At 42.6% G+C, this 13,985-nt stretch overlaps 1 protein-coding gene and 1 long non-coding RNA gene across 2 annotated transcripts in view; both read left to right on the forward strand.

Moving 5' to 3' along the window:
* The window catches only part of LOC308461140 (uncharacterized protein), a 50,553-nt gene extending 40,841 nt beyond the window's left edge, over positions 1-9,712 (forward strand). Inside the window, exons 6-7 of the mRNA XM_080977801.1 lie at positions 8,944-9,027; positions 9,613-9,712. Coding sequence (XP_080833927.1) covers positions 8,944-9,027; positions 9,613-9,683 — 155 coding nt within the window. The 3' untranslated portion in view covers positions 9,684-9,712. The remainder of the gene's footprint in view (positions 1-8,943; positions 9,028-9,612) is intronic.
* Positions 9,713-10,276: 564 nt separating this feature from the next.
* On the forward strand, positions 10,277-13,421 carry LOC308461146. Its single transcript, XR_013978816.1, has 3 exons — positions 10,277-10,310; positions 11,811-11,842; positions 12,344-13,421. It is a non-coding gene; the product is annotated as an uncharacterized lncRNA (long non-coding RNA).
* The last annotated feature ends 564 nt before the right edge of the window (positions 13,422-13,985 follow it).

Genomic DNA, 13,985 nt, shown 5'->3' on the forward strand with positions numbered 1-13,985 from the left:
ACTTCAATCCTAAAAAAGGTCAACAACTATGGTTGGCCCTTTAGTTGGTCCTCACAGCCCTTCACTTCATCAAATCTGGCCCTTTTTGAAAAAGGTTTGGACACCACTGCTTTAGATCTATCTTGGGCATGGGCTGCTGGTATGCAACCCCATTCACTTTATCTTGAGGGAATACTGTTCTCGGGGAGGGGGGGATTTCCTATTTATTTCCCAATAACAAAATTTTCACCACAATTAATGTCTGAATCTTCTCTCTATCATGTAAACTAATCTATTCATTTTCACAGCACCTTCTGATGGGGGAAAATAGGATAACGGATGAAAAGCTGCCTTTCTGACCATCAAATATTATCTTGAATGTGCCTGAGGATCACAGATATGTTGAATAGTTCACCAGAAGGAATGGTGTAAAATTATACATCCTTGAATCGTATCTGCAGCCACATGTGGGGGTGTTCCCCAGGGGAGGGGATAGAAGCATACATGCTGCAAAAGTCGTGATGATTTCCGTCTCATCTGTGAGAGAAGTAGAAGGAGCTGAGAGTCAGAGGTGGGGACAAACATCAGATTGGGAAGCCAACTCCTGCCCTGCCCTGATGAATCTCTTCTGGGTTCTCTGTAAGTTTGGGAAACTGGGAGGGCAACTTGATCTGGGGAAAATAAACTCCATAATTCCCATCAGAGCTTTCCTAGGAATGTGTGTGTTTGCGTCAAAGATGGAATTACTCATCATTACCAAGAATGGAAGAGTGGTTGTTAAAATTAATGGACTTAGCTGAGATGGTGAAACTGACATGTTTTATCCGGGAAATTCTGGAGCATGTGAAGGAACATGTCCCTGTGTGAGAGGGGGATCAGCGCGATTGGTGGTGGTGGACAGCAGGGCGGGAGTGGGTGATTGTCAAGCTTTGACACCCCCCCACCCCCGAGGACTGCAGAAAAGCCAAGCTGTTTTCAACAGACATTTTAAAAAATAAACTGAAATAAGGTCATCTTCTTCAACTTGTGGAGGACATTTCATGAAAACATCTAACTTCTTTTTCCCCCTTCTTCTTCATCATCATCTTCTAGTACTATCTGCAAGAGAATAAAGGATTTCAGTTTAAGAATGACTGGGTTGCACAACATAATGTAAATGTACACATTAAAGAAGTGCTAGTAGAGGGAACTGTGTGAAACACATGGCAAAGGGCGAATTTTATTGGTTTCTCCTCAGCTCTGCATTCGCACCTGCTTGTTTAATCTCTTTCAACCCCATGCACCCTTTTGCACCCAGAAAAAAACCTGCAGCAGAATAGCAGGTGCTCTGACATAGAGGAAACTTGGCAATTATGTGCCATTACATTGACTCTCATTTATATGTGTATTATTTTCATAATTGGAAACTACCAGGGATTGCTAGAAAACACACTAAAGCCACTCCAAAGAGGCTGCAGCCAAAATAGCAGGTCTGGAAAATTATTAAAATACTGCTCTGCCCTTGTGTTTACTTGTTAAAATATATTATAAACATATTGCATGGATGTTATTGCAGGTGTTCTGCTTGCAAATCACTGGTGTTTGGGTGATGAAAACGATTCAGAGCTTTGCACTTCTACAGGTGAGTTTGAGACTGTGCAAGACTGTGTGCGCTAGTGTGTGCAGGATTGCAGAGAATGGTATGTGTTTCTTCCTCTACTCGAACCACATGTTTAATGCTAAATGTTCATTATCAAAGAAAGTCAGGGCTGTTTTGTTTCATCATCAAGTTTTTGGAAAATATGAGATGTACTAGAGGCTGCCACCCACACTTTCTCAGCTCACCAATCCCTCCAGCCCTCCATCCCCTCCACCTGGCTAACCCCTCCTCCATTTACCCCTCACTCACCCCCTTGCCTATCCCCTCATATCTTGCCCAAACCTCCCCCCCTTTCAGCTTGGCTGAACCCTCCTTCCCTCACATTCTGACCATTTACTAAAGCTATTCTGACTTTCTCTCACACCCTGCACTGCCTGCTTTTAAATGAGGCCAGGAGGGGCTTTAGAGAGCAAAACCACTCTCTGAAGGGCCTCCCATCCTCATTTAAGCAGCTCATGTGGGCTGGAGCTAGAGAGTTGTTTTATCCTTAAAAATATCATCCTATTGGAAACTTGGCATAGGATTGCCTCATATGATATATTTTGCTTACCTAAATATTCTTCTTCCATACCCTTTTAATAATTAATTTGAGAGTCTACAACCCCAGATTTCTAAATAAAAATTGAGGTGTGTTAAGATGCTTTAAATTAAATTAAATAAATAAATAAATAAATTTAAATAAATAAAACAGAGTAGAACACTTGTATGCCAGTTCCCCCCAAAAGAAATAATTTAAAGCAATATACAATAAATAATTATGAAAAATTGTGCTAAAAAGCAATACAGTAATACAAAACTAATGGTGATAAAACAATCTAATTCTACATGATTATTCAAATGTTCACCCTCCATAGCAACTACATTTTCACTTACTCTCTGGATTCATTTATGCTCTTGAATGAATGAATGAACGAATGAACTTTATTACGGTCACAGACCAGCATAAGAAAAACATATAATAAAATAGCGGTTAGGATTTAAACAGATAATTGTTAGAGCAAATAAGGATGAAAAAAGAAGCATAGGATAAAACATATGAATAAAATATTAGATTAAACACTGATAATGGATGAATAAAGACTGATAATTAAAACAGATAAAAGCTAAGAAAAAAAGAAATAAAAACATGCAGTTTAAACAACTGTAAGAAGCAAAACTTAAGGGAAGACAGGTCTTGCAATATGGGCCGTCAGTTCAGGACTGGTTTGTGACACAAACCATCCTTCGGTGAATATCCATCATGGCAACTGAGTATGTGACATCTGGGTTTTCATCCTGGAGTAGTAGGGAGATGTTAAGTTCTTCTGTACGTCCTGAGGATTTTTGCAGGATAGGCAGGATAAACCTGGCCCGTATGTCTATGTAATACAGTAGTACTTCTGGTTAAGAACGTAATTCGTTCTGGAGGTCCGTTCTTAACCTGAAACTGTTCTTAACCTGTGGTACCACTTTAGCTAATGGGGCCTCCTGCTGCTGCCGCGCCGCCGCCACTCAATTCCTGTTGTTACTGGGGCCTAGTTTGGGAGGTTCGCTATGCTTTTGGGAATTTGGCCTTACCCATCAGCTCTATCCCTGTAGAGTTCCTGAAAACGTGTCTCCCAAATCCTTGACGGGATATAGGATTCTGCCACTAATGGTTTGTTAGGTTGGGAGAGCCTTATGATGTTCCAGAAGAGAGCTGCATTAAGGTTCTGTAGGATGAGGTCTGCAACGTATCCTTCCAACTCACTCCATTGGGTTCTGATATCAGATTTCTGGCACATTGGGGGCATGTAGGCATTTATAAATAGTAGAGCCTTCTCATTGAGGTGGAGCATAGTAGCCATGGCAAGTGTCTTAAGGGAGGGGAGGGGCCTTGGTGTAGAGCCAATATTGGTAGAGATAAGGGTCCCCAACCCCCCTTTTGCTCTGCCAAGCCTCTTCCCTGGTTCAGGGAATTATATCCATTTAATGATATGTCATCCCTGGCCCAGGTTTCCTGAATCAAGATGATGTGATGTTGTGATAGAAAATCAGTGAAGCAAGTACCCCTGATAGATGCAGCCCATCTGGCTACATTCCAGGTTTGGAGGGTGACCTTATACTGGCTTGTTGGCTGTCAGTCCCTCTTTCCCTCATGGGATGGTTGGGGGGCTATTAGTTCCTTCTGTGCCTTTGGAAGTATTAGGGAGGCATGTGCTGCAAAGTGGGGATCTTTGACTAGCAAAGAGCCAACTTCCTGAGCAGGGACCTCATTTGTCCTGTTCTGCCAGAGAGGTAGTGGGGGAAACTGGTCCTCCTGTTTAACGGTGAGTATCTGGGCACCAGTTGGATTGTGAGTTTTGGAGGCATTAGGCAAAAGTCCATGTGTAGCCTGGGTACTATTGTGTGGTTTCAACTGTCTGTCAGCAACATGGGGTTCCTTGAAGGTTATTAACATGGGAGTGTCAGGGTTGTCAGAGTCCCCCTCTTCATCTCTGTCACTTGGGAAGAGATCAGTCAGATGCACACATGGCCTTCTTCATGATGGGGAACTGTTGGTCATATTTAAATGTTGTGTTTACAGTTCCAGTGTCCTTACGTCTAGAGTTGAAATTTCAGACTTTATGCTTACTAATCGCCTCTTCAGCTCTTGTAGTTCTAAACTCAGGGTTTTATTCTCCCCCTTCGTGCAACTGGCATTTCTGTTATTTAATTTAGTTTCACTTTTCAACATTGGCTGTGATTCTCTGCCAGAGATAAGCTGTCTCACTGTTTCATCCTTGAAGACCCTTATCAGGGGAAGGGAGTGAGTCCGCCATAAGAGATTTTTCATCTGCATAAGTTGGGATGGGAGGGCTGGTTTGCTAAAAGTGATAAGTAAACGTATAGTATTTCATATGCTGGGCAGAAAGTAGAATTTTTCCAGATCTACTTTTTGATAGTGGCAGTTCAGAAGCTGGGATAGGGATGTCATGATTGACCTGCGATTCGCCCATCTGTGCACATTGAGGTGAATCTCGAGCATTATCTGATTCTTTTGAAGGACTTGGCAAGATCTTGTTACATCCGGGACTCGGGTTGTTGGATCGATGATGCAGCTGTGCCTTGTCATCCTTTTAACCATTTGAGAGTTTGTGGAGGGGGAGCACATGTCCAAATTTTCCTCTATATTAACTAATTTAGTCAGAATTTCATTCAGTCTTTGAAGAACTAAGACCATGGTTTCTGCAGACATTATGCAAATTTCGTGGTAGGGGTGTATGTTAGAAATCTGTTTAAAACAAGCTCCTCCACTGTCTTGTTCTAAAGAGATGGGTGGGCCAGCATTTGGGATAAGGGGAACCCTTCTTGTTCCTAACCTCTGCGTCGGATTGTCTCATTGCCTCCCTGAAAGGGAGGGGGTTCCTGTGACATCGTTACTTATGACTGGTTCGGTTTCCAAGCTGGGGATGAAGGTGTTGATTTTCAGCTGCGTCTCTGCTTTAGATGATTTGTGAGTCCCAATTATGCTGTTTGGGCTATTCCTGCCTCATTTTTTCCTTCTAGCAGTCATTCCAGTAAAGTTAGCAAAGTTCTATCAAGCTTGAGCTGAGTCTTTGCAGCATTGTGTTAGTCCAAAATTGTAGCCAGTAGACAAAACTGCAAGTCAGTCACAGAGGCAGGCTTCATCGGGCGTCCATTGTTGGGGTAAATCAGGTTGAGCAGTAAAACAATAAAACAATAAACTAAAAACAAGGAGAGGTGGTAAGGCAGCCAGGAAGATGTTAAAAATGTGAGATTAGAATCAGGATGTGGCTAAAAACTACTTAAAAGCTTAACTGAAGGCAGGAGCTCTAACTATGCTGCTGTCTCAGTCGCCATCTTGGATCTTTTTGCTCACCTAATTATTGATCTTCTATACCTTTTAAATAATTAAATTGAGAGTTTAAAACCCCAAATTTCTAAATGAAAATTGAGGCAGCATTAAATGCTTTAAATAATAATAAAAAAAAACCAGAATACAGCACTGGCATGCAAATTTCCCCAAAAGAAATAATTAAAGGCAGTATACAACAAACAATTATGAAAAAAGTGCTAAAAAGCAATACGGTAAGACAAAAATAATGGTGATAAAGCAATCTAATTCGGTCCATTGCAACTACATTTTCACTTACTCTCTGCATTCACTTATGCTCTTCATTTATTTCATCTGTTCGTTCTCTAGGTGAACTTCCTGCTCCTGGTTTATTCTTGAACGCAACTTTGGTTCCTGAAGGGGAAACTATCTCAGCACTATGTGCGGCTCCATCAGAGGTTGTGCCGACCAGATTCTTTTTCTGTAAAGATGGGGCTCCTGTTTCATTCAAGAAAGCAACACCTCAAAATGCTCAATACACCATCTATGCATCGCCGAAGAACGCTGGCCAATATTCCTGTGGTTACCAGAAGAAGGATGCAAAGAACCAAGAGAAGACATCTGCCCTCAGTGTTGCTCAGAATGTGATTGTCCAGTCAGGTAAGGTTGTAGAAATGATCAGACTAGGAAGGGACCTGCAAGAGAAGGTTGCATAGTGGGATAGACCCGTTTAGAGTTCCATCTAGCCAGCCGTGACATATTCCAGCACAGTCCATTTAATTCCCCACCCATTTGATTGCTATGCCCCCACCACAACAGTTAATCACAGCCACAGAGCATGTTCAGACTTCCCTGGAGCACATTCATATGTTTATCTAAATGAAAATAAGTGCTGTTTTGCACCTATGCAACCAGTGTTGGAGAATTTGGCCAATAGCATGGAGATGACAACACTTCTCCAGGAACACTGTTAAATGGCTGATTAAAAATAGGTTGTGCTGTTAGGCAGCTTATCAAAAACATTCATGATTTATGTGTCTAGCCTCTAGGGATGGGGCTTAGATCAGCCTAAGTCCATTCTGTTTCATTTCTTTTGGCACATCATGTTTTTTCTAAAGAGTGCATGAAAGGTTACATGTGTTCTTCCATCCAGCTAAGTCATACTTTGAGTAGGCCCGATGAAATGAATGGCTCTTAGTCATAACCATTGATTTTTAGTTCAAATGAAACCGTTTGTAATGATGCACATTAATATATACATTATATTCCAATTGTAAGTAAGCAGCATTTATTTGTTTGATTGTTTTTTTTTAGTATGACATTTTAAATCTTAACACAGAAACAAAATAATGCAATTTATACTCAAGCACAATCATGAAAAGAAAACATTTTTTTCCTCATTTCCCATCAGAGATCGTTAATACCCTGATGCCAGATTTATAGAATCTTTTTGCCACTGTAGAAAGTTTGATAGCACTCTTTATTTCAATGTCTGAATTTTTCTCCTTTTTTGACAAAGACCAATGATTGCCACCAATCAAGCCGGTTGGCTGTACAGTGGTACCTCTGGTTATGAACTTAATTCGTTCCGGAGGTCTGTTCTTAACCTGAAACAGTTCTTAACCTGAGGTACCACTTTAGCTAATGGGGCGTCCTGCTGCCGCCGCGCTGCCACCACGCGATTTCTGTTCTTATCCTAAGGTAAAGTTCTTAACCCGAGGTACTACTTCTGGGTTAGCGGAGTCTGTAACCTGAAGTGTTTGTAACCCAAGGTGTCTGTAACCTGAGGCACCACCGTACAGAGAAAAATGGCTAAATAGTTTATTTATTCAAAAAATATGAGGGAGGAGTAATGCCTGATTTAGGCTTGCCATATTTCAAAAAGTAAAATTCCTGACACCCTAGCCTCCCTCCAAAAAACACACGGGCGGGGAGGAAGGTGAGGGCAGGATAACCAAGTCATCTTTCTTTTCCACCATCCCCCTACTCCTCAGTTGGGGCTACTGCATGTGGGGAGGCAGGGGGCACAAGCACGCTTTGGGTATCCCACATAAGAGGGGACATTCCTTCCGCTGTTTGGGGGGGACAGAACCCCCCCCAAAAAAACCTGGTTGCCATATGTACACGAAATTCCAGACGTCTCTTAAAATTCAAAAATTCCCCCAGGATGCCTTTTTAGGCATCCGATTTCCTTGCATATCTGGAATTTTCCGGACGTATGGCAAGCCTAGCCTGATTTAGGTGGGGCTAATTTTGGCTTGGACACAGGTGGCGCTGTGGGTTAAACCACAGAGCCTAGGACTTGCCGATCAGAAGGTCAGCAGTTCAAATCCCTGCAATGGGGTGAGCTCCCGTTGCTCGGTCCCTGCTCCTGCCAACCTAGCAGTTCGAAAGCACATCAAAGTGCAAGTAGATAAATAGGTACCGCTCCGGCAGGAAGGTAAACGGCGTTTCCGTGTGCTGCTCTGGTTCGCCAGAAGCAGCTTAGTCATGCTGGCCACATGACCCGGAAGCTGTCTGCGGACAAACGCCGGCTCCCTCGGCCAAAAAAAGCGAGATGAGCGCCGCAACCCCAAAGTTGGCCACGACTGGACCTAATGGTCAGGGGTCCCTTTACCTTTACCTGATTTTGGCTTTGTGAGGGAAACCAAATGAAGACTCGTTTTTGCGTGGCCAGGGCGCAACAGCCCCAGCCCACAAGGATCATAAGAAAGGAACAAAGACTCTGACAACGTGTTATGGAATTAAAATTAGGCCACAACTTTATTAAACTTCGGAATGTAGGAAGACCTTGGCTTAGGCCTTGGGCGTGCATCCCTCCTAGCCCCGCAGCCGGGGGAACTGGGGCACATCAGGGTAAATGGGATATGGGGGTGCTCTGCGAGACATAAGTGTAGCAGGCAGCCCAGCCCATATCCCCGCACGCAGGGTAGTTCACTGACAACCTTTCAGTGTATGGCCAGTGACACCCATTATATAATCCCTTTTAAGAGGGGACCCTGGAATCGCCACCGCAGGGGGGTGAGTCACCACTTCATGCCCCCCCCCATTATAGGGAAGAAAACACTAAAGGATTCCACCCAATGCCATAAACTGCCAACGTTGTGACAAATTGCTACGGGGAAGACAAAACCTGCCCATGCAGGAAAATTTATTCCCAGTCCTTCAACAGCAACCAGTCAAAGACCGTAGCAGTGTCCACTAAACAGTAAGAAAAAGTTAACCTGCAAACAAGAAAACATTAAACTAAGGGAGGGGAGAATCTCCTGAGCCAACTGCCTGGCTACTGTCAGCTCCACCCCCTATATTTAAATGGGACTGGCCCCCAACTCCCAGCAAGAAACTTGATTACTGAGGCTGGACGTGAACCTCCAAATAATAACACTGAGAGGCAGGCCAGCCCCTGTTTGCCAGTAAGTTCCCTGGGAACTGTAGCACCTCACACGATCCCGCAAAGGGCACCCACAATGTAAACGGTGAGTGCTCATTCATCTTTGATCTAATTCAGATTGCTCTTCTTTTTTGACAGGGTCAAATCAGAAAATTATATATGGAGTTGTGGGTGTTACCATTCTGGTGTTGGTACTTTTGATCTACCTTTTGGTCAAGAAAGGTGAGTGATGGTAACTTGAAGCAATAATAATCTACCACAAAAAGGGTTGATTTTCCAAGTATCATCAAATCTGATAACTGTGTAGGGGTGAGGAAGAAATTATGTTCCCATTTGAAGTGACTTTACCTAATTCACACTTACAGGAACAATATGTGAACTGAAACTCATTTTCCTTCAAAACACACACTTGCAATGCAAGTCTCCAACCAAAAATGTTGGAGAGTAATATCTGTGTGCATAGATTTGTGTGTGCACAGGTATGGGAGAAATTGTGCACAAACATGCATATGTTAGCAAAAAGAAAGTACAAAACTGAATTCTATTAGGGAAAATTGTTTGTATCCATTTGGAGGAGTGAGCATTCATAAGAGTGGCTTCAACTGCCACTCCTCCTTCATGGAACTGCCCACTCCTTCCAATTTTGTGATAGGGTTGCCATATTATAAAAAGTAAAAACCACCCCTTTATTTTTTACAAACCCCCCCCAAAGCACCGCCTTTTGGAAATTCTATCCAAACGTCAATTCCGCCTTTGAAATACCTAATTTGTGACAGATTCTTTGCCTCTCTTCTTTTTTCGTTTTAGTGCAGTGTCGTCAGCGATCTTCAAGGCAGGATGGAGCCAACACTGAGCACATTCCTTTTGATTATGTGTAAGATTTTCATTTCTTCTTTCACTTTATTTGTATGCCACTTCCCCCCCCCACACACACACACTAAATTATGCTCAAAGCAGCTTAGAAACAAAGAAAATGGGAATATATTTCAAGCACTCCAAAAACAAGGTCATTGTAACATAGCAAAACGGTCTCTTTTCATGCACTTTGTTCTTTGTTCAGCCCTATTGTTAAGAATGTGTGAGGATTTTTGTTTCTTGTTTTTTTACACTTTCTCCTAAGCTGTTTTCCAGCAAGGTCCCTGTATCTCCCCACTGCCACTGTTGGACAAATAGCAGAGGGATTTAGATCAGAGACATGGTACAGGGGAAGAAAATATATGAATGAACTAACAAGAGCCTTCTGCCTAAACATTTATACTGAAGCTTCTGCTCTTATCAGATTTAAAGCTTCATGTGACTAAGCCAAGTTTTAAAATTCAGATCTCCTGCATTTTGTATCATTCATGGTTGTGTGAAGGAATGCAGATCTCATCCTTCTCAGAAAAGGCTTTCTGCCTACAGAACCAGTAAATATGCAGCATCACAAATGCATTTGTCTCTTGCTTTTCTTAGGGAAGGAACTAAAGTCAAGAACAGCAGAAACCTGGCCTCTGAAGAAGTTCAGTGTAAGATAATTCTTTTCTCCCTTTGGACTGAGGGTCATGAAAACCACAGTAGCATCATGAATCATGCCACAAGTCTAGCACACAATCAGAGGATCTGCAGAATGTTTAGCAGCTTTATATTTTTTGGTCTGAATAGTTAAGTTTGCAGACTTTACGACTGTGGGAAAATGCTCTAAAAACGAGTATATACATGTTTCTGCTGAAAAACTAGGAAGAGAGTTATGCACTTCACCTAATCATGTGACTGTAAAATGTGTTTGAAATACCTAAAATGAAGGATTAAGAACTTTGAATTCAGGTGTTACTTTTCAGTATTGCTATACAATCCCTTGGAGGTTTCTGTGTGAAAGGCAGAATTTAGTTTTAGGATACAAATATTATGTTCTGGAACATGAAAACCACAAATTTAATTAAGTTTTTAAAAAATCCTTTCACTCTCCAAACCTAATGGAAGGGACAGTGGTTTTATTTTGTTATGCAGCTGCATTCCAATGAGCTCAGATGCAAACCCTTGTGTCTCCAAGAGAAACTAGATTTTTCTGCAGTTATTTCTAATTCAGTGAAGCTTCTGGTTCATGCTTACCTACAAAAATTGTAATACATTATTTGGTAGAATATGCTTATAAATAGAAGTTGTGGGCTGTGGGAAAGAATGTACTCACTGTGGTTCCTAACCCACATGACGCATTCAACAAGCAGTGACGCCCACATAGCCATTTCGGAAGGCTTCTCTCAATGTAGCTTTACCAGAACCGCTGAATTTGAATGTGTTACTCATTTCCAGAGAGCAATTTTTGCAGGCCTATAGTATACAACTGTTGCCCTCCCTGACCTCTTAGTCAGATGCATTCTCAGGATAGGTCAACTGTGCAGACACTGTTGGATTATAACTCTCATCAGACCCAGCCAACATGCCTTTTCACTCCTGACCCTTGCTGTTGAATGAAGAACTCAAACTTTCTGTTTCTGCCAAACCCATTAGCGCATAGACCTGGGTGATACCCAGGCAAAGCAAGAGAAAAGGTACAGCAGATGAATTGTATGGCCAAGTGTGAGCTGAGACATTGATCCTAGGAGCTACACACACCCTGCCTCTTCCTTTTGAAGAGTAGGACAGAAACCAGTCTTGACATAGCAAACGATAGGTGTTTCTGCTCTGCAAAAGCAAACTGGGAAAGCAAATTGTCTCTTTGGTGAGTGAATGGGGCCTGTGAGGTATGTTTGTGTCAGTGCTGACTGATTCTCAGATGCCTTTTCCTGGAGAAGCTCAATACTAGCAGGACTGACAGCAAGTGATGGCAATGACCTTGAGGAGCTGCATGGGCATTGTTGTATTTGAAGCAAATGATAGCTTCAAGAAAGAGCCTGGTGATCAGGGATGAACCACTCCTAAAAGGCTGATACATGTTACAATTGTACACAATACACATAAGTACACATACTTATACACATTCTTGAAGTTGTACTATGCGACTAGACTAACTGTGAGTTTGTCTTCAGATGCCACACTTACGGGACTCCATCAAACAGTGGTGAGTAAAATGTCTCAGCCAAATCTGGGGTGATCTGTCTTGGTACAGTAGACCATATTCAATTCTGACTTTGACTAGTTTATAAAGTGTACCAGACAGCCTCCTACCCCTGAACCCAGGACTGTTCAGGGGTAGGAGGCTGTCCAGTACACTTGCCCCAGGACTCGGAGGGCTAAGCTGGCTGGGGGGGGGGGCGCCAGGGGCCTGCGGGACTTACACTGTTGTGCCAAGAACTTTATTCTAACAAAACTTCCTCCGTGAGCCTCAGACAAGCTCTGCATTGGCCTGGTATTACCCAAGGAAGTGGACTATTGTAGCCTGCCCCACTCATACCCCCTCTGGGTCCACTTATGTACCAAGAACCCTGGAATACTGTGTAAAACTACAAATATATTCCAGAAAGGTGAACAGTTTTTTCTTGCCATAACAACAATTGACCCCAAATTACTTCTGCCAAAAAGCCAATATCAGTAGGTAACTATTTTTTTTCCAATTTCCAAGCGATCACCACCCCGAAATACAGAAACAACAACCTATGCATCTGTTACTCCATTGTACATGCAACCTGCCTGAGACACCTCCAACATTTCACATGCCAATGCAGCATCCTCACAATGCATGACAATTTATGGGAATTGATAATATGGAAGAAGTTTGAAAGTGCTAGAACTGGAGGAATTTGGAAGCTTTACAGCCCCCAGAAGATCTGAGAAGACTTTCATCCAATTTTCTGTTTATTATTTTATTTACTCTTTCCTGCCTCTAACCATGCAAGGATCCTTTATTTGTTTTCCTACTGTTATATGCACTTACCGGTAACCTTCAAATTCTACCATATCCTCATGGTTGTGTCTGATTGCAATTTCATTGGTAATGTCAAATGTTAAATGATGTAACCACAGGTCGATGGAATGACAAAAGTGATGTTCATTCTGTTGTGTTAATTATGGTACACTTGTTTGTTCAACACAATAGAAATACCTGGGAATTCTGCTTGCTGACATCCTAGGCCTATAAATATGGGTATCATAGAAAGCATAGAAATCATGGCAAATGTAATTTGCCTATTGGTTTGTTAGATACGAAGATGAAGTAATCAATCTCTCCTTCACACATGAGAATGTTGGAGATTATCCTATATTCTAAATTAGCAGTGCGGTCGAAGCCCAGGATCTGTCCAGATAAGAGAGTTTAGAGAGCCCTCAGCAGTTGCGCCTGCCCTGTGCAACACCCTCCAATCAGATGTCAAGGAAATAAACAACTATCTGACTTTTAGAAGACATTTGAAGGTAGCCCTGTATAGGGAAATTTTAAATGTTTGATGTCGTGTTGTGTTTTAATTTGTTGGAAGCCACCCAGAGTGGCTGGGGTAACTCAGTCAGATGGGTGGCATATAAAGTTGTTGTTAGATTTTCCCAGGGCTGAGCCTGGGCAATGCTGGTTAGGTTCCCTGTGCTGGCTGAGCTGGAGATATGAGCATGAATTCCCACTGGTGAAACATAAGCCAGTGTAAGTCTAAAAAGGGGGTGGTAGGGACACGATGGGGCAAGGAGAGGCATACACTTATTCCAAATGCAATCTAGCAATCTAGCATGATCACCCACTGGTGAAGGGACCACTAGGGGCGCATCAGAAGATGGCTGACAATAACATCTCTCCGACCCACACGAGGTAAATTGGAGGCTGTGATGGGAGTAAATAGCCTCCCTACCCCCCCCCCCAGGATTATGGTGGGGGACTGCCCTTGCCTGCTGTGCCCTATACCACCCCCGAATTTGTGGGGATGGGGGCACTAGACACAATGCCCTCCTGTGGGATTTCAGCACTCCTGGACGCCGTCTCTGATCCGCGCCACTAGCTGCAAGAACTTCAAAAGAAATAATTTGGATGAAGCTAATGCACATATTTCAAGGAAGAAGGGGGAGTAAAGACTGCTAACAGAAGAGATCTCTGATAAAACAAGATGAGTCGGAGGAACAAGTATAGATCATGAGAAGATACGCCAAGACTCGGTATGGCAAAGGGACTGATGGGGGAGGGGGGGAAAACCTTCCTTTCTTTCCTTTATGTGATTAAACAAGAATCCCACTCACCCACAAGTCAGAAATGTCATTTTAAGGACTTAAGCTCTGGATTTAAGGCT

This window comes from Podarcis pityusensis (assembly GCF_964106645.2).
Source record: "Podarcis pityusensis genome assembly, chromosome: 13".
NCBI classification, from domain to species: Eukaryota; Metazoa; Chordata; class Lepidosauria; order Squamata; family Lacertidae; genus Podarcis; species Podarcis pityusensis.